This window comes from Ailuropoda melanoleuca, chromosome 15, assembly GCF_002007445.2.
Source record: "Ailuropoda melanoleuca isolate Jingjing chromosome 15, ASM200744v2, whole genome shotgun sequence".
NCBI classification, from domain to species: Eukaryota; Metazoa; Chordata; class Mammalia; order Carnivora; family Ursidae; genus Ailuropoda; species Ailuropoda melanoleuca.
In genome coordinates this window covers 65,550,619-65,577,519 of record NC_048232.1, presented here as the reverse complement: position 1 = coordinate 65,577,519, position 26,901 = coordinate 65,550,619, and the positions used below count along the sequence as shown (strand labels likewise).

The window sequence follows — 26,901 nt, the reverse complement described above, 5'->3', positions numbered from 1 at the left end:
ATCCTAAGTCTTTGGTAATCAGTTATACTTCCATACATAGTCTGCTGTATGAGAAAATTTTTATTATGCATTAAATTTAAGAACAGAATGATCCTACTGTAAGATAAAAATAAAGAGAACTTTTAATGGACAAGGCCTTTAGCTATTAAAGTAAAACCAATTAGGTCTAGGGTTTCAAGGCAATGGGTCTGCTCTTAGCCAGTTAACTATTCCCAAACAAGAGCCTACCCACCCTGCTTAAGCTGATCATAATGGGGACTAAATAGGGATGCAGTGATCCATATACCCAGCTATTGAGTGAACGTCCTCTTGATTGTGTGTTATACATTACTTTTAGAGAAGGAGAAGAATGTTTTTAATTAACATTAGTCTTACAGGGATACATTTATTGATTTTTTTTTTCTTTTTTTTAAAGAAAGCTCTACTCCCCGGGGGCGCCTGGGTGGCTCAGTTGGTTAAGCATCTGCCTTGGGTTCAGGTCATGAATGATCCCAGGGTCCTGGGAGCCCCCCCCACTGAGCTCCCTGCTCAGCAGCTTCTCCCTCTGCCAGCTCCCCCCTCCCCCGCTCATGCTTGTGCACTCTCTCACTCTCTCTCTGAAATAAATAAAATCTTTTAAAATAAGGAAAGAAGAAATTAGAAAAAAGATCTATGCCCAATGTGGGGCTTGAACTCACAACCCCAAGATCAAGAGTCACATGATCTACCTACTGAGCCAGGCAGGCACCCCTTTATCGATTTTAATTCTCTAAAACAAAAACATCTTCCTGGAATGATGGTCATCTTTTTAGCCTGGTATGGCATTTTTAGCATCTACTGACACACCCCGCACGTACCTGTGCAGTACTTTTGTTTCATATTTGAACCATTGCCTCTTCTCTCTTCTTTCTCTCCCTTTCCTTTTTCCTTTCTCTTTCTTTTTCCTTCCTTCCTTTCTTAAAAGTACAGTTATCACACAATGTTACATTAGTTTCAAGTGTACAACACAGTGATTCGACAACTCCATACATTATGTTAGGCTCACCACAAGTGTAGCTACCATCTGTCATCATACAATACTATTACAGTAGCACTGACTGAAGTCCCTGTGCTATGCCTTTCATCCCCATGACTTATTCATTCTATAATTGGAAGCCTGTACCTCCCACTCCTCTTCACTCATTTTGCCCATTCTTCTATCCCCCCACCCCTCTGGCAACCATGTTTGTTTTCTGTATTTATGGGTCTGTTTCTACTTTTTTGTTCTGGTTTTTAGATTCCACATATACATGAAATCATGTAGTATTTGTCTTTCTCTGACTTATTTCACTTAGCATAATATCCTCTGGGTCCATTCATGTTGTTGCAAATGGCAAGATCTCATTCTTTTTTTATGGCTAATATTCATGGTATATAACTATCATTTCTTCTTTATCCATTCATCTATTGATGGACACTTTGGTTGCTTCCATATCTTGGCTATTGTAAGTAATGCTGCAATAAACATAGGGGTGTATTTATCTTTTTGAATTAGTGTTTTTATTTTCTTTGGGTAAATAGCCAAATAGTGGAATTACTGGATTATATGGTTTTTCTAATTTTTTGAGGAACTTTCGTAATGGTTTCTACAGGGGCCACACAGATTTACATTCTCACTAACAGCATGAGGGTTCCTTTTTCTCCACATCCCTGGAACATTTATTTCTTGTCTTTTTGGTACCAGCCATTCTGACAGGTGTCACGTTGTATCTCACCGTGGTTTTGATTTGCATTTCCCTGATGATTAGGGATGCTGAGCATCTTTTCATTTGTCTCCCTTCTCTCCTCAGAATCATGATTCTGGGCACCTGAGTGGCTCAGTCAGTTAAGCGTCTGACTCTTGATTTTGGCTCAGGTCATGATCTCAGGGTCATGAGACTGAGCCCTGCCTTGGGTTCTGTGCTTAGCACAGAGTCTGCTTGGGATTCTCTCTCTCCCTCTCCCTCTGCTCCTTTCCCTGCTCTCTCTCTGCCCGAAAGAAAGAAAGAAAGAAAGAAAGAAAGAAAGAAAGAAAGAAAACCTTAAATCAGAATTCTAACATTAGGAACCAATTAATTAATTGACACTCCACCCCACTTTCATAAACAGAATAGCATAATTCACTTTATACCACTGTTAGGGAAGGGTTCCCACCCCCGTGGGAAGCAAGGAGGGCAGGAGGAGGAACACGGCAGCTTTTCAAGTAATCTTTGAAATAAATCTCCACACATTGGCCTTATTATTTGATTTAATTTTCCACACAAAGCAATATTAAAATATTAAGGATTAAAAATTAAGTTTTTGCTACAAAAGCTTTAAATTGTACCTTTTATGAGACCTGTGTGAGCTATATATGGGTTAAGTTTAAAGAAGCCTAACTAAAGGAAGGCTAAGGCTCACAGAGAGGGGGAAAGCTATTAATGTAGAATGGGAGATTTCCCTCTTCATAACTCCTTGAATAGAACTGCTTAATCGGGTACACACTTTCTTTAACACCATCCTTGGCATCAGACCTGTGTGCAAAACTGGGATGTTTCCTCAAAACTATTGTGCTTTGAGGCAATACTAATAGCTTTAGGAATATCTGATTCAAGAATGTGACAAACTGAGGCACCTGGGTGGCTCAGCTGGTTAAGCGATTGCCTTGGGCTCAAGGCGTGATCCCAGGGTCCTGGGATGGAGCCTCACGTTGGGCTCCCCGCTCAGTGCGGAGCCTGCTTCTCCCCCTGCCTCTCCCCCTGCTTGTGCTCTCTCTCTCTGTGTCAAATAANAAAAAAAAAAAAAATTTTAAAAAAAAAAAAAAAAAAAAAAAAAAGAACATGACAAACTAACCACCTATAATCACCCAAACATACAAAAAAACTTCAAAGTCACTAAGACACTCTAAATAACTAATGCAGTATTATCTAGTAACTCTACTGCTTCTACAAAGGAAGAATTTGAACCATATTCTGATCATTATAGCTATAATATTAAATCAGATTAAATCAATGAATTAAAATTTTTTAAGGATAAATTCTAAAATTGTGTATTTGCAATATGACAATCACATTAGTGGGAAAATAGACACCTGCTAATATTAAGAAACATTTCACAGTAACCCTATTTGAACTCAGGTCCAACTCTCAAATAAAGGAAGATATTTAAAGGGTACTACTTCTGACTGACTAAATATTAGTAGGCATCATCTGTATGGCTGGGTGCTCTGTGTTGTGGGGAGGTGTACCATGCGAACTCCGGCTCACCCTCAATAAGTTTGAGTGCCAAGACGTAGTTAGTACCTAGGTTTATATCCTGGTTCTACATCTTAAGTTAGTAACTTCTCTGTTTCAGTTTCCTCATCTGCAAAATGAGGATAAGAATAGTACCTACTTCATAGTGTTGTCGTGAGAAATCAGTCAGTATTTATAAAATATTAAGCGTCTGGTACACAGTAAACACTTACATAATAGATACTATGTAAGTGTTAGCTGTTAATGTTGTTAGTACACATGAAATAATTAAAATACAATAAAGAAAAGCACACATAATAGAATACAAAACCCACAAAACATAGCATGAGTAATTATTACTACATTGTTGAAGAAAATAAGAGATCCAATAGGCTGAAGTTTGTGGGAAAGGCCTGGGGAAGAGCTAGGACTATTTATTGAAAAGACTGCAATAAAAGAGAAAAAATGGAAAGAATTCTACCATAGTACAATAGCACAAACACAGACATACAGAATAGTTATGGAATAAAAGAAAAGGAAGACTGGATTGGCTGATGAAAATATTGGCTGGAAAGACAGTTTAGGACCAAATTATGCAGACTCTTTCATGCTGAAGTGATGAACTAGACTTGATTTGATGGGTAAACAGGGATCTTTTAAGGATCTAAATGGAAAAATGGTATGAGAAGGTTAACTCAGAAGATTTCTGCCTGTGTGGAATAAAAGGGTATGAGAAGCACAGCTAAAGAATTAAGAGATTTCTGTTTTTACTCCTAGGGATGGAGAAGGGAACTATTCATGTGTCAATATATTTCAGTGATCTTTTATATTTTTTAATATATAGTGTTGTTTCATAAAGTTGATGAGGACCAAATGAGATAACATGTGTGAAAGCACTTTACAGGCTAACAAGTGCTTAAAAAGTGCTAATACCCCTACCATTATAGTTGTTATAAAAGAACTTTTTAAAAAATCTTCAACAAGTATTACTTTAATAAAAAGGAATAATGGCAAAAGGTTCAGCTATCATGGAGCAACTGCCAGTATTTTTATAGAAGGAAAGAGGCAATATCTGTGTTGCCAACAAAATTTTTAAATATGTCATAGTCAAGGGAAAAGTCAAGCATCTCATCCCAGAAGCCACAGGGTATTTCCTTGTTCCATTACTAGTAAATGATTTCTTTGGTATGTACTTCTTACAGTTCTCTATAATACAGGCACAAAAGGGATGCATATAAGCTGGCACTTTACAGTGAAACATGTGGCCAGTGACAAAGGACCAAGAATGAAAAGATCAGGACTATGTAGACTACAACTAAGCCACAGAAAAATGTATTTGGATCCATATACCTTACCACAGTCCTAGTATCACTGAAGAATGAGGATGGCTCCACCTGGATAGAGATGATATTCTACGTAGGTGAAAAGACACTTCATTGACCTTCTCAACACACCTACAAAGATGAAACCCTGAACAGAGAACTTGCCCATCTGGATTGCTAAAAAAGTAATTTTAGTCAGTCAATACATAATAATACTCAACCTAGAGAGGTAGTATGTTATAATGGAGAGCCTAGGCTTTGAAACGGGAGACCTGAGTTCTAATTCTAACTCTATCACTTTCTAGTTGAACATTCTTGAACAATTCACTTAATAAGTATTCGTAAACAAAACTGAACTGTCTCAATCTCAGGCTTTCTAATTGGTAAAATGCACTAAACCTTATAGTGTTTGGATTACCAAATCAAAATGTGAAAGCACTTTGTAAACATCTCTTTACAAATGGTAATTTACAAGAATGATAATTATCATCTTAAGGTCATAGGCCAGCAGAGGATCCTGAAATCTGCTTACTTGTAACTTGATTACTCCTTCTGAGAGCCATGAGAACTTCATAATCACAATTTTTTAGCTACACTACCTGGATTTTGCATTGCTTAGGATGTACAAAGTTGAAGCACTCTCTCTTGGGGATCAGCGGTCAAATACCAGAGCTATTACAGTTGAGAGTAGGGGGGGAAAAAAGCAAGCCTCACAGGAATCACAAAGACTCTCAATGGTCACAACCCCAAGTCTTTGGAAAATTCTGTGATTATTAGTCTTGGGAGACTAAATTTTACATATGAAATTATCAGAGAATGATAGATTAACGATAAATAAATTAGGGGGGAACCACTTTGATTCTGCCCAAACTTTGTAATCATAGACTGTGAGATAAGGATACAGACAGTCAAGCTCCTAATGAAAAGCGAGAAGATCTCACTAATAGATATATTCCCTTCCCTACTGAGAGGAATACTTGTCAATGGAGGAAGATGGCAGCAGGAAATTAGTAACCTAACAAGTATCAATAACTACCAGTATATTCTATTCTAAATGGCTAATAACCTCTTGGAACAACTAGGAAATAATACTAATAAATCCAAATTCTAATATCCATAATTATTGAACAATTTCTTGGTCTTTTTTTTTTAGGTGATACCAACAAACTTTATTAACACTTCATGAAGCAGGCAGTCTCCTTTCAGAGAACCGCCCAGATTTTCTATTTAGAATCAATCACTGCCCAAATAAGTAGCAAAACAAATTCTGATTCATTAGATTTTGTCACTAGTAAACTGGAGCCCTGAAAACTGACAAAAAGAAGCAGAGCAAACACTTACCAACTTGTGAAGTAAGTCATCTTTCTTATTGTACTGAGAAAAAATCCAACTTTTGATGGTTTCAGCCACTTTTAACAGGATGCCTTGCTGAAGGAGATGAATGACATTGTATAGGATTTATTAAACCACCCCAAACAGCAGAAAAACTTCATATAACTTACTTCTAATTAATCAGAATTTTTATAAGAAAAAGGGAGAAAATATCATCTAGGTTATATCCTTTGTCAATATGTCTCAGGCTCCTTAAATAATTCCCAGATTTACTTGCACATCAGAATCACCTGGAGATTTTAGTTAGAAATATGAACTATAGGTTCAGATTCAATTAGGTTTTGAATGAGACCTGAAAGCAGATTTTTTAAAGAGCACTCAGAATTTCTCCTGATGCAGCCCATTCATTGGGTACACCATATACTATCTATGTCAAGGTGATGATAGTATGTATTCCAAAATGAAAACCACAGGATGCTCTAAGTTCTCAAATACTAAGAACATTTCATTCCACAACACTAAGGCAGAAAGACATTTTAACCAATTTTAGAAAAAGTGTCTCATATTGAAATAAAAGCTATACTTAATCAACTAAAAATTTAAATTACCTTAATGTTAATAGCCCATTTCCATGCTAGTAAATGGAGTTTACATTCATTGAGTGGTTACTATATCCTGGGTACTGAAAAAGGGTCATAGGAACAAAGATGGATACACGTAACTGCTGTTTTCAAGAACTCAGTATAGAAGAGATGGTATGAATAATTACAAACCAACGTAAAATATGGGAAAGTGTGGGAAAAGAAGTCAAGAGGTGCTAACGCTGAAGCTATGCCCTAACAGTTGAGCATGAATTTAGTAAAGGAGGAAGAACATTCTGGGCAAGAGAACAGGATGAAGAAAGGGGACAGCCATGGAAGCATGTGACAGGCATGGTGGCATGGTCTGGGACAGGCTAAGATCAAAGGGAAGAAGGGAACAGTAATGATCACTGAGAGGGGTTTTAAAGGACTTTGGTCTTATATGCCCTAATAGTTTACTTTATCCTGTAGGCTGTGAGGAGCCACAAAAGATTTTTAAGCAAGGAAATGAAACAATAAAAATCAGCATTTAAGAAAAATAACTGGCTACACTGCAGAGGCAATACTGGCAGGAAATGGCTGTGCCAAGAAGCCTGATTAGGAGGGTATTTATTTATTTATTTTATTTTATTTTTTTAAAAGATTTTATTTATTTATTCGAAAGAGACAGAGATAGCCAGCGAGAGAGGGAGCACAAGCAGGGAGAGTGGGAGAGGAAGAAGCAGGCTCATAGCGGAGGAGCCTGATGTGGGGCTCGATCCCAGGTCGCCGGGATCACGCCCTGAGCCGAAGGCAGACGCTTAACCGCTGTGCCACCCAGGCGCCCCAGGAGGATATTTAATAGTCCTGCTAAATAATGACAAAGGCCTCAAGTAGGGTAGCAAAAAATGGTAATGGATAAGGGTTGGATTTTAGAGACATAAGAAGTTCACCTGATATATCTTAATGTGGGAGTGATAGGAAATCTTAAGATAACTGAGAGAATGGTAATTTGGGAATATGGAAAGAATACTTTGTTTTATACATATGAATTTGAGTTTCCTGGGACACAGGCCAGGTGAAAATGTTTAACAAACGTCCAGAACTCAGTGAAGACAGAGAATCCACATAAGTGGCCAATGAGGTCAAGAAAGTAGATGAGATCACTCAGAAAAACAAACCAAGCAGAGAGAGGCCTGATGCTAAAACTTTATGGAAGGAACATCTAAGAATAATCACAGGAAAAGAAACTAGAAAAATATACAGAACATGAATATTCACGGTGAGAATACCAGTAAGAGTACTCAATAAGTACTTCACAATAACATTAAAAAATAAAAGTTAAAAAAGGGCAATTAAGGCTAATGACAGTTTCATCACCATCTCATATTATACAAAAACTTTGCTTTCCAAAGAAAATAACTGGTACTTCACTGCTTGAACAGAACTTTGGGGGCAATTCTAAAAATATATCCCCGGAGAAGGAACTAAATAATACAACAAATCTTTCTGAAATTTAGCTGTCCCAGATTTAGAAAAACTCCATTTTAGAAAAATATAGCTCATCCAGTTGAAACGTGTAATATGAAAGTAAAGGAACTTTCTAGACATGTTGTTATTTTAAAAAACATTCTCTGGCTATTTCTCAATTTCTGAGAACCAGTAAACCTTAAACTCTCATTTTATTTATTATAAATTAATAATAATACTTCTATATGTAAAAATACCTATCATAAGTGAAAAGGATTAAATACCTGTAAAACCCCAGTTTCAACAACAAAAAAAGGCCAATGCCCATATTCTGCCTAAGACTATCCCTTGGCCCATTCTTTGTCTTTTGTTGCCAAGTAATCTCAAATCCAAGTTTTAATCTATAAATAACCTATTAGCTATATCCTTCGGTTTTGCTTTCAAAAGTCTTCCCAGGAACATTCACATTTGAAAGGGGCAGAGAGAAGAAAGAGTTTTAAGTCCAGAGGACTAGCAAACTGGTTCTGATCCGTGTAAGCTCTAACTCTCTAATTCCTACCCTGTAAGTATCAGTGAAAAAAACATTTCTCCGGTATTTATTCTACTCTTGCAAATGGGCTCAGTTTGGTTACCTCATATTTTAGGGGTTTTTCTAAAAAGAGGAGAAAAGAGACTTTCCTCTCTATCACCACAGAGTAAGCAACTAATTGAAAACTTAAAAGCCTCCTCCCAAAAATAATGATGTCTTGTAATAAAACACTGATTAAACTAGAATGTTCAAGAAATGAGGTAATCTGGTTTATTTTTTCTATTAAATTAGAATTCCTTTTGTTAAAACTGCAATGTACTGGAATTTTTTAAATTTTATTAAATATGGCTAATAGAACATAAATGAATCTAGTAAATGCATTTTACAGAACATAATTAGTGGAGATTCTTCCAGTATCTCAGCCTCACAATGCTGTACATCAACTGAGATTATTTATTGCGTAAGAGAATACAGTATAGATATAAAGGGCATCACAAATTGAGGTAAATATACCCACTCCACCATGTATCCTTGAAATTGCTTATGAAATATGTTATCAATTTGCTTTCTTATAATTTGTTGCTCTCTTTAAAAAAAATATGTAAAGAAAAAAATTCTAATTAATATAAAAGTCCTAATGGCTGAGTTCTCATTAAGGTTTTAGTATATTTTTCTGGTTCCCCCAAACAACTTCAATATTTAAAGAATATATTTTAATCCTCAACCATATTAATTCCCATTCACTATAGAAATTACTGAGATAGTCCAAAACAGTAAGGATTTATATTTATCTACACAGTTTTGCACTATTGATGAAATAAAAAATAAAGTCTACCAGTGTCAGAGAGGACATGGAGGTGCTTATAAGATGTTTTTTTTGGTTTTTTTGCAAGGGTAAGGGTAAAGGCAGTTTAAATAATCAGTGAGGTGAAGAACAAAACATTAATCATAGAGAATGAACATGCTTTCTTACTTTTGGAAGGGCTCTTGAAGGAGGCTTTTGTTGTCCCTCTGTCACTGTGCTTTTTTCTAGTTTTGGTGACAGAGAAGAACATATTTCAAAGTCTGTGTGTCCCAGATCCTGTAAGTACTGGTAAAGTGGAGAATTCTGAAAGAGACATATAAAATAAAGCAAATTTCAATATCATTACTATTTCAAAAGTTTTAGAGGCCAAATTCAACACCAGACTTCACTATCATGACCCATATGCCCAAATTCTTAAAGGCTTCATCTATTAAAAAGTGAATTATCTGTCACAATGCCATCTAACATTAAAAAAAAAAAATCTACAAACGATTCAACAGAGGGACCCAAAAAAGGAAAAACTCTAAACACAGATTTTTCTGAGTGGGTACCAGCAAGAAAAAACGAATTTAGGAATATAAATAGATTCGTTAAGCAATTTCTTTGCCCAAGTATTTGTAGTATTAGAGTAGATTGCTTCAAAATAGCCAAGCCTGGCTATAGATAGCTCCTAAGAGGGCGTACAGTGAAAAGCAGTTACTACTTGAAGTCAAGAATTAAGCAATGATTATACTGCACTAATTATGATTTTATCATACCATCATATTCATTAATTCATTCAAGCACAAATATATATTATCTACCACATGCCCAGCACTGTAAACAAACTCAAAACTCCAAGAAAGTTACCTAAAATAAGCTGTATCTTACGTACAACCGTATGGCAAACAAGACACTCTGTGGCTAATAAAAGCATTGGAACATGGTGGTTAAGAACAAAGACTCTGGAGCCAGACTATAGGTTCAAATCCCAACTGTGCCTCTTACTGGCTGAGTATCCTGTGACAGTTTATAATCCTGTGTTTCATATGTCTCATCTTAAAATAGGAATAATAATAAGGCCTAGTTCATAAGGCTCTTATACGGACTAAATAAATATATACAAAGCACTTAGAACAGTACCTGGCCCATTGTCAATTTACACTTCAACTTTATATAAGCCAGGTTGAAAGAGCACAGGTTTTGGAACAGACCAAAAAAAAACCCCCCAAAACAAAAACAAAACAAAAAACACCCAAAACAAAAAACTCCAATTCCATCAGATACATAAGCATCACTGTTAGATGAAAATCTATGGGACAATTTTCTGGATAAACAGCAAGGTTTAATTTTAACTTTCAGACTTCTCTAAAGCACAAAGCTGGTGACATGTTTAAAAATAAACCCTGACTCTATTCAACAAAAATATTTAATACTTTAAAAAAGACCGTATGTTAGGTAGTAGACGTACAATAACAACCACCATCAAAACAACAGTAAACAGCAACACAGCTAACATAGTACCATGTGGCAAAAGCTTTTAACTAAGCATTCTACTTGCATCATTCCACTTAAGGTTCACAATAAATTCTAAAAAGGTATTATGATCATTGCTATCACTATTATTGTTAATTCCCATTTCACAGAAGAGGAAACAGATTGACTCAGATACAGAAAGTACCATAGGTCTGACTCCAAAGCCAACACTCTGAAATATTACACTATACTATCTAAAATAACAAACAGTCCCTCCTGTGTCTAGAGAGGAAGACACCAGGGAAACTTCCCTTATAGTTTAGTACAGAAACATCAAGCAAATCAATAATTACAGGATCGTATTGGATATATGGAAACAGAGAAGAGGCAGTTAAATTAGACCAATATTTTTAGGGAATATATCCTCGAGTTTGGGAAAATGAGAACAGTGGGAATTTGCTTATACTGGTAGCAATTTGCTGGGTATCAATTTGAGAGAGTAAAAATATGTAAAATGCCCCCTTTTAAAACTATGCTTAATGCTCTTTTGAGAAAAATATGCGAAAAATTATAATAAAAGGAGGACTAAGTTTCTTTTCTCTATACCAAGACTTAAATCTCTGGTGGCACAAATGGTTAATTTTTCTATCACCCATAATGTATCTTCAAATATTGCCTTGAATTACTCAAGTATTTCCAAAATGAATTGTGAACTCCACCCTGCTCTGTCCCCAGAGTGGCAAAAAGAACAAGAATGCTTGTTCGGTTGGGTTGACCTTTTGAAAAGTTTACATACTTAAAAAAAAACAAACCAAAAAAACAAAGCTTGTTTTTAAGGCAGTAGAACCCTTTCTTCAAGTGAACTCCCACGGGGAAGAACAATAAATAAGATAGATCAAAGTGGAGTTACTCTAATTCCAGGGTCATCAAAGTTTTTCTGTAAAAGACCAGCCAGTATATATTTCACACTTTGCAGGCCATATGGTTTCTATGGTAACTACTCAATCCTGCTCCTGTAGTGCAAAAGCAGCCACAGCAATACATAAACCAACGAATGTGGCTATGCTCCAATACAACTTTAGTTATAGAAATAGGGAACTTACAATTTCCATGGGTCACAAAATATCATTCTTTTGCTATTTCCCCCAACCATTTAAAAACATAAAGTCCACTCTTTGTTCATCAGTCACCGAAAAGCAGGTGGGGAACAGAGGAAAATTTGTGGCCCAACAGCTAGTTTGCTGACTCCTGTTCTAATTAAATGCTCAGTCAATATATTGAGGCATACTCTCAATTGCTACCTGTTCTCTGGAAGAGACTTGGTGGGTGGGCATGGGGTCAAACTTCTTTGCATTCAAATTCTAGTACCTTTCTTACTACACACTTAGCTGATGTTGTGTCAGCACTGACCCCAAAGTTCCTTCCTTTTCCAGTTTATGTCACAGCTCACAAAATAACAAAATGGATTATCTGTAACATCTAAACATGATTAAACAGAAGAGAAACAATGAATACTTTGTTCTCCATATTTGTTCTGCACATCAACTAAGAGCATACATATACATACTCAGTTGGGAACACCATAAGCTGGAACACCTGCTATTTCACATTTTGCAAAAACAGCAGCATTAATTATTTACCTTGAATAATACCAGTAATGTCCAATGGTGTCATCTGATATAGTAATTTCATCAGTACCTTATTCTGCCTTTTTTTCTTTTTTTTTTTTTAAGATTTTATTTTTATTTATTTGACACAGAGAGAGAGACAAGCAGGCAGAGCGGTAGGCAGAGGGAGAGGGAGAAGCAAGCTCTCCACTGAGCAGAGAGCCCGACGTGGGGCTCGAGCCCAGAACCCCGGGATCATGACCCGAGCTGAGGCAGACGCTTAACCAACTGAGCCACCCAGATGCCCCTGCCTTTTCTACAAATGTAAAACTTTTCATTAACTTTTTGGTTGGTTTCACAACGTTCTTGTCAAAGGTGAGCTATGCAACTATGAATGATGCTTTAGTAGTTCTGGTTTCTTCCCGATCTTTAGTGACAGAATTGATCACTTTCACCCTAGAAGCACTGTTTTATAGTTCTGGGAAATTCTGGCTTGCCAAGGCTATCACTGTGCCTTGTTTCATGGCTTTATGTAACTAAGTATTTGACAAAATTTCAGAGTAGATAATCTTCAGGGACTAGGAATGAAGGTATTGCAAGTCTGATAGAATGTAATTCCAGTCACCATTGTATTTTATATTTGAACTTTCCTCTTTTGGACTGCTACTACAAATCATACCACTTTCTAACCATGTAAACCCTGACTGCATGAACTCTGAAGTTCTTATTCATTATGTTTATGATCGTATTCTGAGTTGTAGCATTTATTTTAATGTTTTATTTCTATGCTTCAATCACTTTTGAGCCAACATAAAATTTAAAATTTAACCAATGATAACACACAAATGAAAAGCAAAGATCCCTTGGTTAACAAACTGAACATTAGCCAAGATGAACTAACTGAAATAGACCTTGTAGCACAGGAGCAATTTTTAAGAGTGCAAAGGGATTTCTGGTAAAATTACTATTTTATTAATATAAAAAAATGGGGGCTAAGATTACTATCACTTTTTCTCGAAACTGCCAAATAACCTGTATACTATTTGACAGACCTCAGAAAACCACCTCATGACTATTAGTTCACAGATTTTTTGGGTCTCAAAACCTGTTTAAGGTTTTAAAAATTATTGAGAGCCCCAAAGACTTTTTTGTGGATGTCTAACAATATTTATCATATTAGAAATTAAAACTAAAAAACTTTAAAATATTTATTAATTTACTTAAAAATAACAATAAACCCATTATAATGTTAATGTAATAATACAATTTTTTTTTAAAGATTTTATTTATTTATTTGACAGAGACAGAGACAGCCAGCGAGAGAGGGAACACAAGCAGGGGGAGTGGGAGAGGAAGAAGCAGGCTCCTAGCAGAGGAGCCTGATGCGGGACTCGATCCCAGAACGCCGGGATCACGCCCTGAGCCGAAGGCAGACGCTTAACCGCTGTGCCACCCAGGCGCCCCTGTAATAATACAATTTTAATGAAAAAAAACACTTTTCCAAAATGGAATAGAAATGTACTGAGCAAAGTGGATTATTTTACATTTTTTTTTTTTACACAAATCTCATTATCTGGCTTAATAGGAGATAGCTGGATTCTTTTTTTTTTTTAATTTTTTATTATGTTATGTTAGTCACCATACAGTACATCATTAGTTTTTGATGCAGTGTTCCATGATTGTTTGCGTATAACACCCAGTGCACCATGCAATATGTGCCTTCCTTAATACCCATCACTGGCCTATCCCAAATCCCACTCCCTCCCCTCTGAAGCCCTCAGTTTGTTTCCCAGAGTCCATAGTCTCTCGTGGTTCATTCTCCCTTCTGTTTAGCCCCCCTTCGTTCTTCCCTTCCTTCTCCTACCAATCTCCCTGCTATTTCTTATGTTCCATAAATGAGTGAAACCATATAATTGTCTTTCTCTGCTTGACTTATTTCACGTAGCATAATCTCCTCCAGTCCCGTCCATGTTGCTGCAAATGTTGGGTAATCGTTCTTTCTGACGGCTGAGTAATATTCTGTTGTATATATGGACCACATCTTCTTTATCCATTCGTCTGTTGAAGGGCATCTCGGCTCCTTCCACAATTTAGCTCTTGTGGACAATGCTGCTATGAACATTGGGGTGCATATGGCCCTTCTCTTCACTACGTCTGTATCTTTGGGGTAAATACCCAGTAGTGCAATTGCTGGGTCATAGGGTAGCTCTATTTTTAACTATTTGAGGGACCTCCACACTGTTTTCCAAAGTGGCTGTACCAACTTGCATTCCCACCAACGGTATAAGAGGGTTCCCCTTTCTCCACATCCTCTCCAACATTTCTTGTTTCTTGCCTTGTCAATTTTTGCCATTCTAACTGGCATAAGGTGGTATCTCAAGTTGGTTTGATTTGAATTTCCCTGATGGCTAATGATGTTGAACATTTTTTCATGTGTCTGTTAGCCATTTGTATGTCTTCATTGGAAAAGCGTCTGTTCATATCTTCTGCCCATTTTTTTTATTTGATTACTTGTTTCTTGTGTATTGAGTTTGAGAAGATTCTTATATGCTTCTTCATTCAATGTGCTGCAATTTATTGTTCTGGGTAAAGTATATAAAGAAAATCAAGCCTTGGGGTGCCTGGGTGGCTCAGTCGGTTAAGCATCTGCCTTTAGCTCAGGTCATGATCTCAGGGTCCTGGTATCGAGTCCTGCATCGGGCTCCTTGCTCAGCACGAGCCTGCTTCTCCCTCTCCCTCTGCCTACAGCTCCCCTTGCTTGTGCTCTCTCTCTCTCTGTTAAATAAACAAATAAAATCTTTAAAAAAAAAGAAAAAAGAAAATCAAACCTTAAACAGGTAAGTAGTTGGGGGCTCCTGGGTAGCTCAGTTGGTTAAGCATCTGACTCTGGATATCAGCTCAGGTCTTGATCTCAGGGTGGTGAGTTCAAGCCCCGCACTGGGCTTCAAGCCCAGTGTGGAGCCTACTTAAAATAAAAAAACAAACAAACAAATAAATAAAGATATGTGGTTGGAAAGGAAGTATTTTTTTTTAAAGACTTTATTTATTTGAGACAGACTCACAGAGATAGAGAGGGCACAAGCAGAGGAGGATCAGAGAGAGAGAGGGAGAGGCAGATTCCCTGCTGAGCAGAGAGCCTGCCATGGGGCTTGATCCCAGGACCCTGAGACCATGACCTGAGCTGAAGGCAGACACTTAACCGACTGAGCCACCCAGGTGCCCCGGAAAGGGAGTATTTGAATAGTCTTTCCTGATAATTCCATTAACAAAGAATAGCTATAACAGAACTCCACAGGTGATAGTCTTAAAAAAGTCAATTTTAATGTAGAATATGAAACCATATTGATAAGCTTTTCTTACTCTGTACACAAATGAGAGTGAAAAAGACAAATGTGTTAATACTAAAACGTGACTGCCCACAGCAAGATGAAGCTCCACACTGCAACAGCCCTGACTGCTATATTTACAAGTTTGGGGTTATTAGGCTTATAAACAAATACACTGAAATTTCTATGTTTCATATAGTGAATATTAGGATAGATTGATGGCAGCCTCAGAAAGGGACTTTTTTTGTGGAGGGTAAGACAGAGTAGGTGAAGATAGGTAATTTTCTGTTATAACTTTCTTCCTTCGTTCAAGCAAAATAGAACCACAAATGTTTCGGCTGAGTTGTTTTCTTGAAGAGAAATTATTAGCATTGGATTCAAACTATAATTTTGTAGTATTGGAGAATGGTTTTGTTGCCAAAAGAAATATGAGAAACCTCAGACACAGCATGTGGGAGCTTCTCCTCAGGAAATCCTTGCGGTTCACTATTCCTGTAAATTTTAGCTGACAGAAAACACACATCATAGCACCAGAAAGAATTTTGCTAAATGAAAGACAGCCAAGAGTCTTTGGTTGTGCTGAGATTTTTCTGATGGCTGAAACATATTTTTGTAAGAAAAATAAACAAAAATAGACAGGAAACCCCAAGATTTTTGCTGAACAAGCACTTCAAAAAAAATGACTCATTTAAGTCCGTGCTACCTGCACCTCATGCCCACCCACCCATTAAAGATAACGGATCCCACACCAATGGATATATAAAGCTTGAAACACTCATTTAATGCATTGTTTGCTTTCTGCATGATTTGTGGTGCAATCTGTAGAAAAGCCAATACCATAGTGCTGGTTTGCATTTAAAAAGGAAGATAAACTGGTGTTGAAATTGAGGTGATGGGGTAAAATACTTTCATTATTGTTCTCTCTTCTAAACTGACTTATTTTTTTCTTTTTAAAGAAAGAGCGTGCACATGTGGGGGGTGAGAGGACGGGAGGCAGAGGGAGAGGGAGAGAGAGAATCTTAAGCCGGCTCTACACTTCATGTCAGCACAGAGCCTGACATGGGGCTTGGATTCACAACCCTGAGATCATGACCCGAGCCAAAATCAAGAGTCAGATGCTTAAATGACTGGGCCACTCAGGTGCCCCTCTTCTAAACTGCTTTAAACCTTACAGAGAAAACAAGTTGTAACCTTCCGGGTTCTAGGCCAGAGAGGGAACAGGCAACATGGCAACATGGCAGAATTAGGCAACTCATTCAATAATAAATACCGATTAAACATCTTCTATGTGCCAGGCAATATCTAGGCACAGGGAAGAAAACGAAACAAAACAGGTGAGGTCCTCACTAAAAAGTTTCATTATATGATACTTCTGATAGGACCACTGCTTTCAACTACCAAGGAAAATACTGAGTGTTCTGATACTTTCCAGGTAGGCTGCTATGTTTCAGGAAAAACCTTTCTTGGTCCCAGCTTCCTAAAGTACAAAATTAGGATGCTATGGGTTTCTTAAACTTGTTCAAGTGGTAAAACAAAACTCATGATGTTCTCTGAGAAGCAAGATAAAAAAGTAGTATGCTAAAATATTATAATTTTGTGCTAAATCAAATGCCATCTTATCGTATGCAATCAGTCAATGCCAGAATACAGAAATCCTACGTATCAAATTACCCAGTTTCTTCAACAAATAAGCGATATAATAAAGGTGGAGGAAGTGGAGAAAACTACTTAAGACTAAAGGGACATATCACCCAAATGTGATGTATGGGTTTTGTTTAGATCCTGGTTTGAATAATTATAAGAAAACATTTCTTAGATACTGGAAATCCAAATGCAGTCTAGGTATTAGGTGATACTATAATTGAAGTAACATGAGTTCGTTCGGTGGTGAGTCACAGATAGAAACTACACCAGGTGAGTTGTCACACAAAGGAAACTTTATTTGCAGCTAAATTAAGGAGAGCACCGGGAATAACTTCCAAAGCCTGACTCCCGGAGCAAGGGAGAATGGGTTTCTTTTACTTAGGATTAGAATGAATATTTAGATAGGGGTGCCTTGTTACCACTAAAGAAGGGCATAAGGTGGCACATGTGTCTTAAGGAAACACGCCTATAGGAGCACCTGGGTGGCTCAGTCGGTTAAGCATCTGCCTTCAGCTCAGGTCATGATCCCAGGATCCTGAGAAAGAGCCCCATGTTGGGCTCCCTGCTCTGCCGGGAGCCTGCTTCTCTCTCTTCCTCTGCCTGCCACTCCCCAGCATGTGCTTTCACTCTCTCTGAAATAAATAAAATCTTAAAAAAAAAATAAAAAGGAAACATGCCTATATATATCGTATGTTCTATAAATGAGGCTTGTGCTCCTTCTTGGGTGGAGGTTTTAGTATTAAAATGAGGTAAAAGTAATTGCTCATCACTCTATGGGTTACTCCATCCATGGTCCAAATGTGTAGGTACGAGTTGGGGGTTAAATTCAAACCAGTCTGTGTGATTTGGCCTGGATGCAATTATTTGTCCAGGCAGTCTTTACTGCTTGAGGGGCAGTTTCAGTTTATTATCATGGGATGCTATGCCCCTCAGGTCTTTTGCCTGAGTTTTAAGAGATAAGCTGGAAGGAAAGCTTAAGGAAAAATGTGGGATAAAGGTCCGTGGGTATAAGCAGGTGAGTAGTGACGGTCAGGTCTTAGGGTCTAGATGGTGAATTATTATTAATTATTACTAATTATTACTAATTTATTAAATAATTAAACAGGAGTTAGCATAAAAGAGAGAGCATACTGATCTGTTAGAGATGCATATGAAAGTACTTACAGGTAAAATTAGGTAATGTCTGGTATCTTCTTTGAAATAGTCCAAGAAAAAAAGGTGGGGGTGGGAGAGGAACAGAACAGTTTGGCAAAATGTTAATACCTGCTCAAGCTGAAGCTGGGTGATGGGTACACGGAGCTTTCACTATATTATTCTTTCTTTTTATGTATAATTTTAAAAGTCCATTGTTAGCTTTAAAAAATCAGATGCCAGTTAAAAGATCTGTATGCTGAAAACTCTAGAACACTTATTAAAGAAATTGAAGAAGCACAGAGAAATGGAAAAACATTCCATGCTCATGGACTGGAAGAACAAGTATTATTAAAATGTCTATACTACCCAAAGCAATCTACACATTCAATGCAATCCCGATCAAAATAACACTAGCAGTTTTCACAGAACTAGAACAAATAATCCTAAAATTTGTATAGAACTGGAAAAGACCCCAAATAGCCAAAGTAATGTTGAAAGAGAAAAGCAAGGCAGGAGGCATCACAATCCCAGAGTCTTTGCTATATTACAAAGCTATAATCATCCATACAGTATGATACCAGCACAAAAACAGACACATATATCAATGCAACAGAATACTGAACCCAGAAATGGACCCACAACTATATGGTCAACTAATCTGCAACAAAGGAGGACAGAATATCCCATGGAAAAAAAGACAGCTTCTTCAACAAATGGTATTGGGAACACTGGACAGAAAAATGCAGAATGAAACTGGACCACTTTCTTATCCGATACACAAAAATAAATCAAAATGGATGAAAGACCTAAATGTAAGACAGGAAACCATCAAAATCCTAGGAAAGAAAACAGGCAGCAACCTCTCTGACCTTGGCCGTAGCAACTTCTTTCTAGACACGTCTCGAGGCAAGGGAAACAAAAGCAAAAATGAACTACTGGAACCTCATCAAGATAAAAAGCTTCTGCACAGCAAAGGAAACAATCAACAAAGCTAAAAGGCAACCAACAGAATGGGAGAAGATATTTGCAAATGACCTAGTGGACAAAGGGTTAGTATCCAGATCTATAAAGAACTCATCAAATTCAGGGCACCTGAGTGGCTCAGTCGTTAAGCGTCTGCCTTCGGCTCAGGGCATGATCCCAGGGTCCTGGGATCGAGCCCTGCATTGGGCTCCTCCGCTGGGAGCCTGCTTCTTCCTCTCCCACTCCCCCTGCTTGTGTTCCCTCTCTCACTGGCTGTCTTTCTCTCTGTCAAATAAATAAATAAAATCTTTAAAAAAAAAAAAAAGAACTCATCAAACTCAACACCCTCCAAAAAATTAAAAATAAATAAATAATCCAGTTAAGAAATGGGCAGAAGACATGAATAGACATTTCTCTAACGAAGACATACAAATGGGTAACAGACACATGAAAAAAAAGCTGAACGTTACTCACCATCAGGGAAATAAAAATCAAAACCACAATGAGATATCACCTCACACTGGTCAGAACGGCTAAAATTAACAACTCAGGAAACAACAGATATTGGTGAGAATGCAGAGGAAGGGGAGCCCTTTTGCACTGCTGGTGGAAATGCAAGCTGGTGCAGCCACTCTGGAAGACAGCATGGAGGTTCCTCAAAAAGTTAAAAATAGAGCTACCCCATGACCCAGCAATTGCACTACTAGGTACTTATTCAAAGGATACAAAAATGCTGATTCGAAGGGGCACATGCACCCCAATGTTTATGGCAGTGCTATCAACAATAGCCAAATTATGGAAAGAGCCCAAATGTCCATTGACTGATGAATGTATAAACAATATGTGGTGTGTATATACAATGGAATATTACTCAGCCATCAAAAAGAATGAAATCTTGTCATTTGCAATGACGTGGATAGAACTAGAGGGTATTATGCTAAGGAACATCAGTCAGTCAGAGAAAGACAAACACTGTAAGATATCACTCATATGCGGAATTAAAAAAAAAACCAGATGAACATAGGGGAACGGAAGGAAAAATAAAATAAGAAAAAAACAGAAAGGGAGGCAAACAATTAGTGACTTTTAATTATAGAGAACAAACTGAAGGTTGCTGGAGGGAACGTGGAGAGGTGGGCTAAATTCGTGATCGCCATTAAGAAGGGCACTTGTGATGAGCACTGCGTGTTACATGTAAGTGTTGAATCACTAAATTTTACACCTGAAACCAATACTACACTATATGTTAAGTAAATTGAATTTAAATAAATAAATAGATAATCAGATGTCAGGTTTTCCTAGAATCTGGTATAAAAGATTTAAGAAAATAACATGGCAGAAAAATGTAAAATTGAGAAAATTCAACTTATTATTTTAATCTGGGGAAAAGATAAGCTTATTAAATTTTAGAACAGAATATCCACGTCTTTCCAAACTTCCATATAATGGTAGTACAATTTCTAATATATACTGAGAGAGAATATAACAAAAAGCAATTGTTAATTTAGTTATATCTTCAAGTGAAACCACACCAGCACCAACTAACATACTGTATAACACATGCACGATACTTTATATATTCATAAAAAGTATTCACATATTATTGTGCAAATATTTGGATTGGCAAATTTTTTGCAACAATGCCCAGGTCACTCAATACTACCACCAAGGATAACAAATGTCAAAGGGTATTCTCCAGCAATAAGATTTCAAGTTACGAGTCTCAGTGGAGGTACAAATAAATGACTAATTACCTCTCAATGTCAATCATTCATATTTACTTTCCATTGACTAATTTAAAGTTTGGGGAATAAGCCAGTCTCAATTATGTGACTTTTGGAGCCATGTTTTAAAAACAGTATTCAGGGGCGCCTGGGTGGCTCAGTCGTTAAGCGTCTGCCTTCGGCTCAGGGCGTGATCTCGGTGTTCTGGGATCGAGCCTCACATCAGGCTTCTCTGCTAGCAGCCTGCTTCTTCCTCTCCCACTCCCCCTGCTTGTGTTCCCTCTCTCGCTGGCTGTCTCTGTCTGTCAAATAAATAAATAAAATCTTAAAAAAAAAAAAAAACAGTATTCAGCAAGACAGTTGAAAACAAAAAACAAAACCTAAACCAAACAGTATGTTCCTATGGAGCGTAGTTCTCAAAAGTAGATTTTGTCCCCATCCTCCAACTCCAATGTCTTAAGACATTTTTGGTTGTTATAACTGAGGAGGGGAGGAATGTTACTGGTGTACAGTAGACAGTGGCCAGGGATGCTATGTAATATCCTACAACGCATAGGAGAAACCCCACAAAGAGTTATCCAGCTCAAACTGTCAATAGTGCTGAGGTTGAGAAACCTTGTTTTAGAGAATAAGAAATCAAGGTTGAAAAAATTCACAAGAAATAAATAGCGCAGCAGCTCTTTTCCTTACTTATTATTTTGGGAGAATGATAGATTAAAAAACCAAAAACCAAAATGGGAAATTAGCTATTTTTCCATGACTTGTAATCTAAAACTCAACAGGCATTCTAGGAGTGAAATGAGTTATCTTCAAAATAACTGCATCCAAATTTACACATTAAAATTTTAACCAGCCATCAAGAGAAGAGTGATTTCCTTTGGTTATGGGCACATCTCTGTCAATGCTATAGGCTCAAAACCAAACACCTTCGTCAGGCTTAGAAACAGCCCACAGAACCCTAGGAGCTCTTTTCACACTAACTCTGATGCACCCTATGGACTCTCTCCTCCTCTTTCCCAGAAGGAGCGATTCGCAGAGCTGTACACTCTTAGAAAAGCACTTTGTAGTCTACAGTAACTATTGGACAAATTCTGATTCTCGTTTCTCAGCAACTATCTGCTCTGTCTTCTAGATGCCACTGACTGAGTGCTAACAGCATTCCACTGGAAAAATCATTTAGCTAGAAAAGGGGAAACAAATGGCAATCATCATTTGTTCATTTATCATTAATCAAATATTTATTGAGCACCTACTATATGTCTCGTACTAAATTACAGGAATTTTCTGCCATTAACTTCTCTCCGGGAATATTCAAGAAAAAGTTAACTTTTTTTAGCTATAAAAGGAAATTAAGTTCAACTGCCCAACCTCAAACAGTTTTGTTTTGTTTGTTTTTACTGTTTTGCTATTTTTAAATAAAAAAATTCAAATAACAAAAAAGATATAAAATGAAAAGTACCTTTATCCTACCCTTCACCCCTATTCCCTCTCCCAAACTGTAATCAACATTCTTTAGTTTGTGAATACCTTCTCTCCAAATTTACTACCCATTTATGCTTGAAAGTGGCTGGAAATGAAGGGGGCCAAGATGACTCCTTCCTAGATTTCTGATTTGGAATAATTAGGTGATGCTATTTACTGAAATATAAAATAGGGCAGAACAACAAATCTGAAGAGAGAGCCTGTGAGATACTCAAACATGAATAACTTAGACCCAAAATATTTGGAGATAGGAAAGTGGCCTAGTTTGAATGCACAGATCTGAGCTTTTAGCAAATAGGTAAGGTGGCAAACCCACAGGGTAACATAGGTATAGAAATATAAAGAAATGAGGAGATCAGCGAGAGAGAATACAGGTAAGATAAGAGGGCCCTAAGAGAAGCCAGTATTTTAGAAAAGCATAGAGCCAAAGCTGGAAAATAGTAAGAGTCATAGTAAAGATAGTTAACATTTCTTGAGTTGCTTTTATGGTAGGCATTAAGTTAAGGATGTTTTAACAACAAACCTCTAGAGACAAATTATTACTACTCCTTCAATTTTAGAAGGAAATTGGGGCATACGGAAATTAAATAACATGTCTAAGATCACTCAGCAGGAATTTAAAGGTAGCTGGTGTTGAGTTCAAATTTTACACCCCTAACAATACAAAATTCTCTTTGAAGAAAAAGGGTATCTAGAAGGAAGAATCAAGTCTTCTCTCGTCTGTCCTTTTTTTTTTTTTTTTAATTAAGCTCCATGCCTAATGTGGGGCTTGAACTCACGACCCTGAAATCAAGAGTCACATGCTCTACTAACTGAGCCAAACCCGTTATTGTTTTAAAATACTTGTTTTGATACTCAGGTATGGTAAGGCCAACAGATCAAGAGATGACTGCCATTGAAAACACAGTTATATTTACAGATCTCAAAAGATGGGGGCAGGCCATGCCACGGGGGAGGGGAAGACATGGTAGGTAGCACCAGGGTTGGTCAGGAGGGGAGAGGGAAGAAATTATGGACCAGAGCCTTTATTGTGGTTTCTCTGGGAAGGAAGGGGGAAGGCAAGGTAAACAGGCTAGTTTGAATAATTTCAGCAGGCTCTGAAGCATAGGGGCTGTCCCTAGAAGGGTCTGGTACCTGAACCTGGGATGATTAGGGCAGACATATAGCGGCCAGGTGAGATATGTAATCTAGAGAAATAGTTTGCTATCTCTTGGGAATTGGTTAACTCTGGAAGAGGCAGTCCCTCCAGGGTCAGAGAGGCCCTGAGATGATAAATTCATCAGAATACAGAAAGTAAAAGACATGGTTAACACACTCATATACCAGATTTTATATTCTGTAAGGTCCAAAATGCTGATCCTACATGGTACAATTTTTAATTCAGTCATATTTTTTCCTCTCTTCAGGTTGTCCTCATCTCAAGTTATTCCCCTTTCACTGGTGGCTTTAAGTTTCACAGAACTATGGTTACTTGAATCTGGAAACACAAATATGGGGTTTTTTTCCCCCTTCTGTGAATATATTTTGGAGAGGGGCAACTCCAAATCTTCATAGAATTGTTCTTATGATCTCCAGGCTCCATGATTTTTCTGTTTACTCATCCTTAAAAGAGTTCTACAATTATTAGCCTAGAGTTAACAAAGCAATAATTGAGAATAATTCGGGCAGAAACCAAAGGGAAATTTTCAGGTATAAATGCAAAGAAGAAAAATAATCATCAGGCAATAGATTACCAATTTAGAAATCTAGTCACCAAGGGTTAGAGAGCCGATATGATCAAGATCACACAAACACATAAGCAAGTATTCCAGGGCTACAGTTTCCCACAGGCTTTGGGGGCCATAAGTAGTGGGAGTCTGGAAATGGTCCTTGACCTGCTCTGTCAGCCCATTTCTCAGGTCATAGCAGTGTTTACCTCCGGCTTGGAGATGCTGGTGGAGGCTGCTAATTCTGTTTGATACTACTGAGATGCATTTTTTTTCTCACCAGAGAATGATCAGGGTCAGTTCACATCTGTTTGGTTGATTCTCTCTCCACTAATTCCTCCCCCAAACAACAGCAGCACCATTTACCAGGTACCTTCGCTGTGCCAGGCACATTTCTAAGCATTTTTATGTACTAACTCATTTCATCTTTATAATAACTTTATGAGGCAGAGCTCATTTAAGATAAGAGGAAACTAGGCATATAGAGACCAAGTAACTTAGCCAAGGTCACAGAAATAGTAAACGATAGAGCCAGGATTTGAACATACAAGGGGCCAACAGAGCCAAAGCTTTTATTTATTTCACTATAAACAATTTAGAGTAAATAAATTCATTAACTCAGTCTAATCTAGTACTTTGCTTTTTTTTTTTTTAACCAGAAACTGGACTTGTTAATTTTAAAATTACCTCACAGATTAAGTTAGAAAATTCAATACAGCATAACTCTTCCTGATATTATCTACATTTATTTCCAATCTTTTCTCTTCAGATGAGCTATAATTCATATGTATTTACCTCAGATTACATAACCTTAAAACTGGCTGCAAAGAATCTTGGGACTATAAAAACAATAGTACTTGATTTTTACAAATTACTTTCAAGTCCAGCTCACTGGGTTTTTAAAACAACTCTTATTAAGACACCTTGAGAGAAAATATGGCCAAAATAGGATAACATTAATTTCTTTAATTTACAATAAGACCATATAATCCAATAAGAAAATATTAAAAACTGAAAATATGGCCAAGGATAGAAACAGTTCAAAGGAAAAGAAAAATACAAATGGGTGAATATAAACAAAAACACATTAGACTTCACCCTTGATTGAAGAAGTCCAAATTCAAACAAATATATAATTTTAACCTGGTAGTTGACAACAGTTAAATCTGATCATGTTTCGTGTTGGCAAGGGTATGAGGAAAAAGATACTTCATACACTATTAGTGAGAATATATCTATAAAAATATAAATATATCCATTGACCTAGCAATTCTACTAGCTATCTATTTTATGGATATAATTATAAAAGAATGCTTAAATGTACATATAAGAATACTGATTAGCCATTGAAGAGCCCCATTTACATTATAAAAAGTCAAATTATACATTTCTATGTGTATTATGCATATATATTTGCATATATATATATATACGAATTTAATGCCCTGAAAATGATCTGGAAGAAAACTGGTTACAGTGGTTACTTCTGGGAAGAAAAGGAGGGTTCAGGAAGGGCTGATGCTTTCCCTGTATTAGTTGACTTTTTTATAATGAGAATATATTCATGTGTTATTTGTGCTGAAAAAGGTACCCAGCATAAGGCCTGATATAAAAGGTGTTGAACCGTTAGTTCAGCAAATGAATAGAATGATCCTGTGTACTTTTCTCTATCAAAATTAATGATCTAGTTAACTATTACACAGTTCCATTATTTAAAATGTTAGTACTATATCAAAGCCATACTATTAGGTCTGATAAAATGCTAACTATTGTCAGATGTCAGATGTCATTTGATCTCTGCAAGTCTATATTAAACACAAGAAGCAATAGCAAAAGGCAGTTAGCTACTAACAGAAAGCGGTAGAAGACAGGGGGCATTATCACAGAGACATGAAATGTATAATGGAGAAGTGACTTTGTTAATGAAGACCTCAACTTATAATAAACCTGTGCTTACCCAGAAGCCTTTGTTTCTATCCCGTTGTTAACAGAATTTATCAAATTAGTTATGGGAAACTTTTCTTTAAAAAATTGTATCCATTTTTAATTTCCTCAGAAAAGAAAGTACTATAACGTAAGTTATATATTTTTAGAAGTTTCTGCCATGGCAAAGGAACTTCTAAAAGATCTTTTATTCAAAACAAAATCTTCAAGGAAAAAGATATCTGGAATTAAGGGCATGTGATGGCGAATATTTGCCTGGAAATGCTTATTTATTAATGATTAAAATATTTTAAGTCTTTTATCTTTGAATATAGTTTAAAGCATTAGATCTAAATGTAATTATCACATATACAACAGCAATTTTCTTGGAAAATATGATGAAAAAGTTGGAACTCCTGTTGTCAATTGCTTTGATTTCCTTATTTCTTCCAGGCTAACTGCAGACCACCACAAAATAAGCTGATGAGGAAGACTGTCATTACCAAATTACACAAGGTAGCTATTTTCTCTATTTTTAGTGAAGACCTTTTTAGTTATAAAGAGCTACATAATTAACAAGCCCTACAAAAAAAATTCCCCATTACTATTAATTATATTGCCAATATACTGCATTTCTACAGACTTACCACTTATCTTTGTATCAGCACACAATCAGAAAGTATAATTTGAAAATAACTACTCACTGCCTC

At 36.8% G+C, this 26,901-nt stretch overlaps 1 protein-coding gene across 10 annotated transcripts in view; it reads right to left on the bottom strand.

Moving 5' to 3' along the window:
* The window catches only part of VEZT (vezatin, adherens junctions transmembrane protein), a 73,427-nt gene that overhangs the window by 36,837 nt on the left and 9,689 nt on the right, over positions 1-26,901 (bottom strand). For 6 of the 10 annotated variants that reach the window (XM_034644282.1, XM_034644283.1, XM_034644280.1 and 3 more), the window contains 3 exons: positions 9,396-9,530; positions 5,873-5,959; positions 4,565-4,603 (listed from right to left, as the gene is read on the bottom strand). In XM_034644282.1, coding sequence (XP_034500173.1) covers positions 4,565-4,603; positions 5,873-5,959; positions 9,396-9,530 — 261 coding nt within the window. Of the gene's footprint in view, positions 1-4,564; positions 4,604-5,872; positions 5,960-9,395; positions 9,531-26,901 lie in introns of those variants that run through there. The other 4 variants (XM_034644284.1, XM_002919240.4, XM_034644286.1 and 1 more) reach the window with 2 other exon arrangements.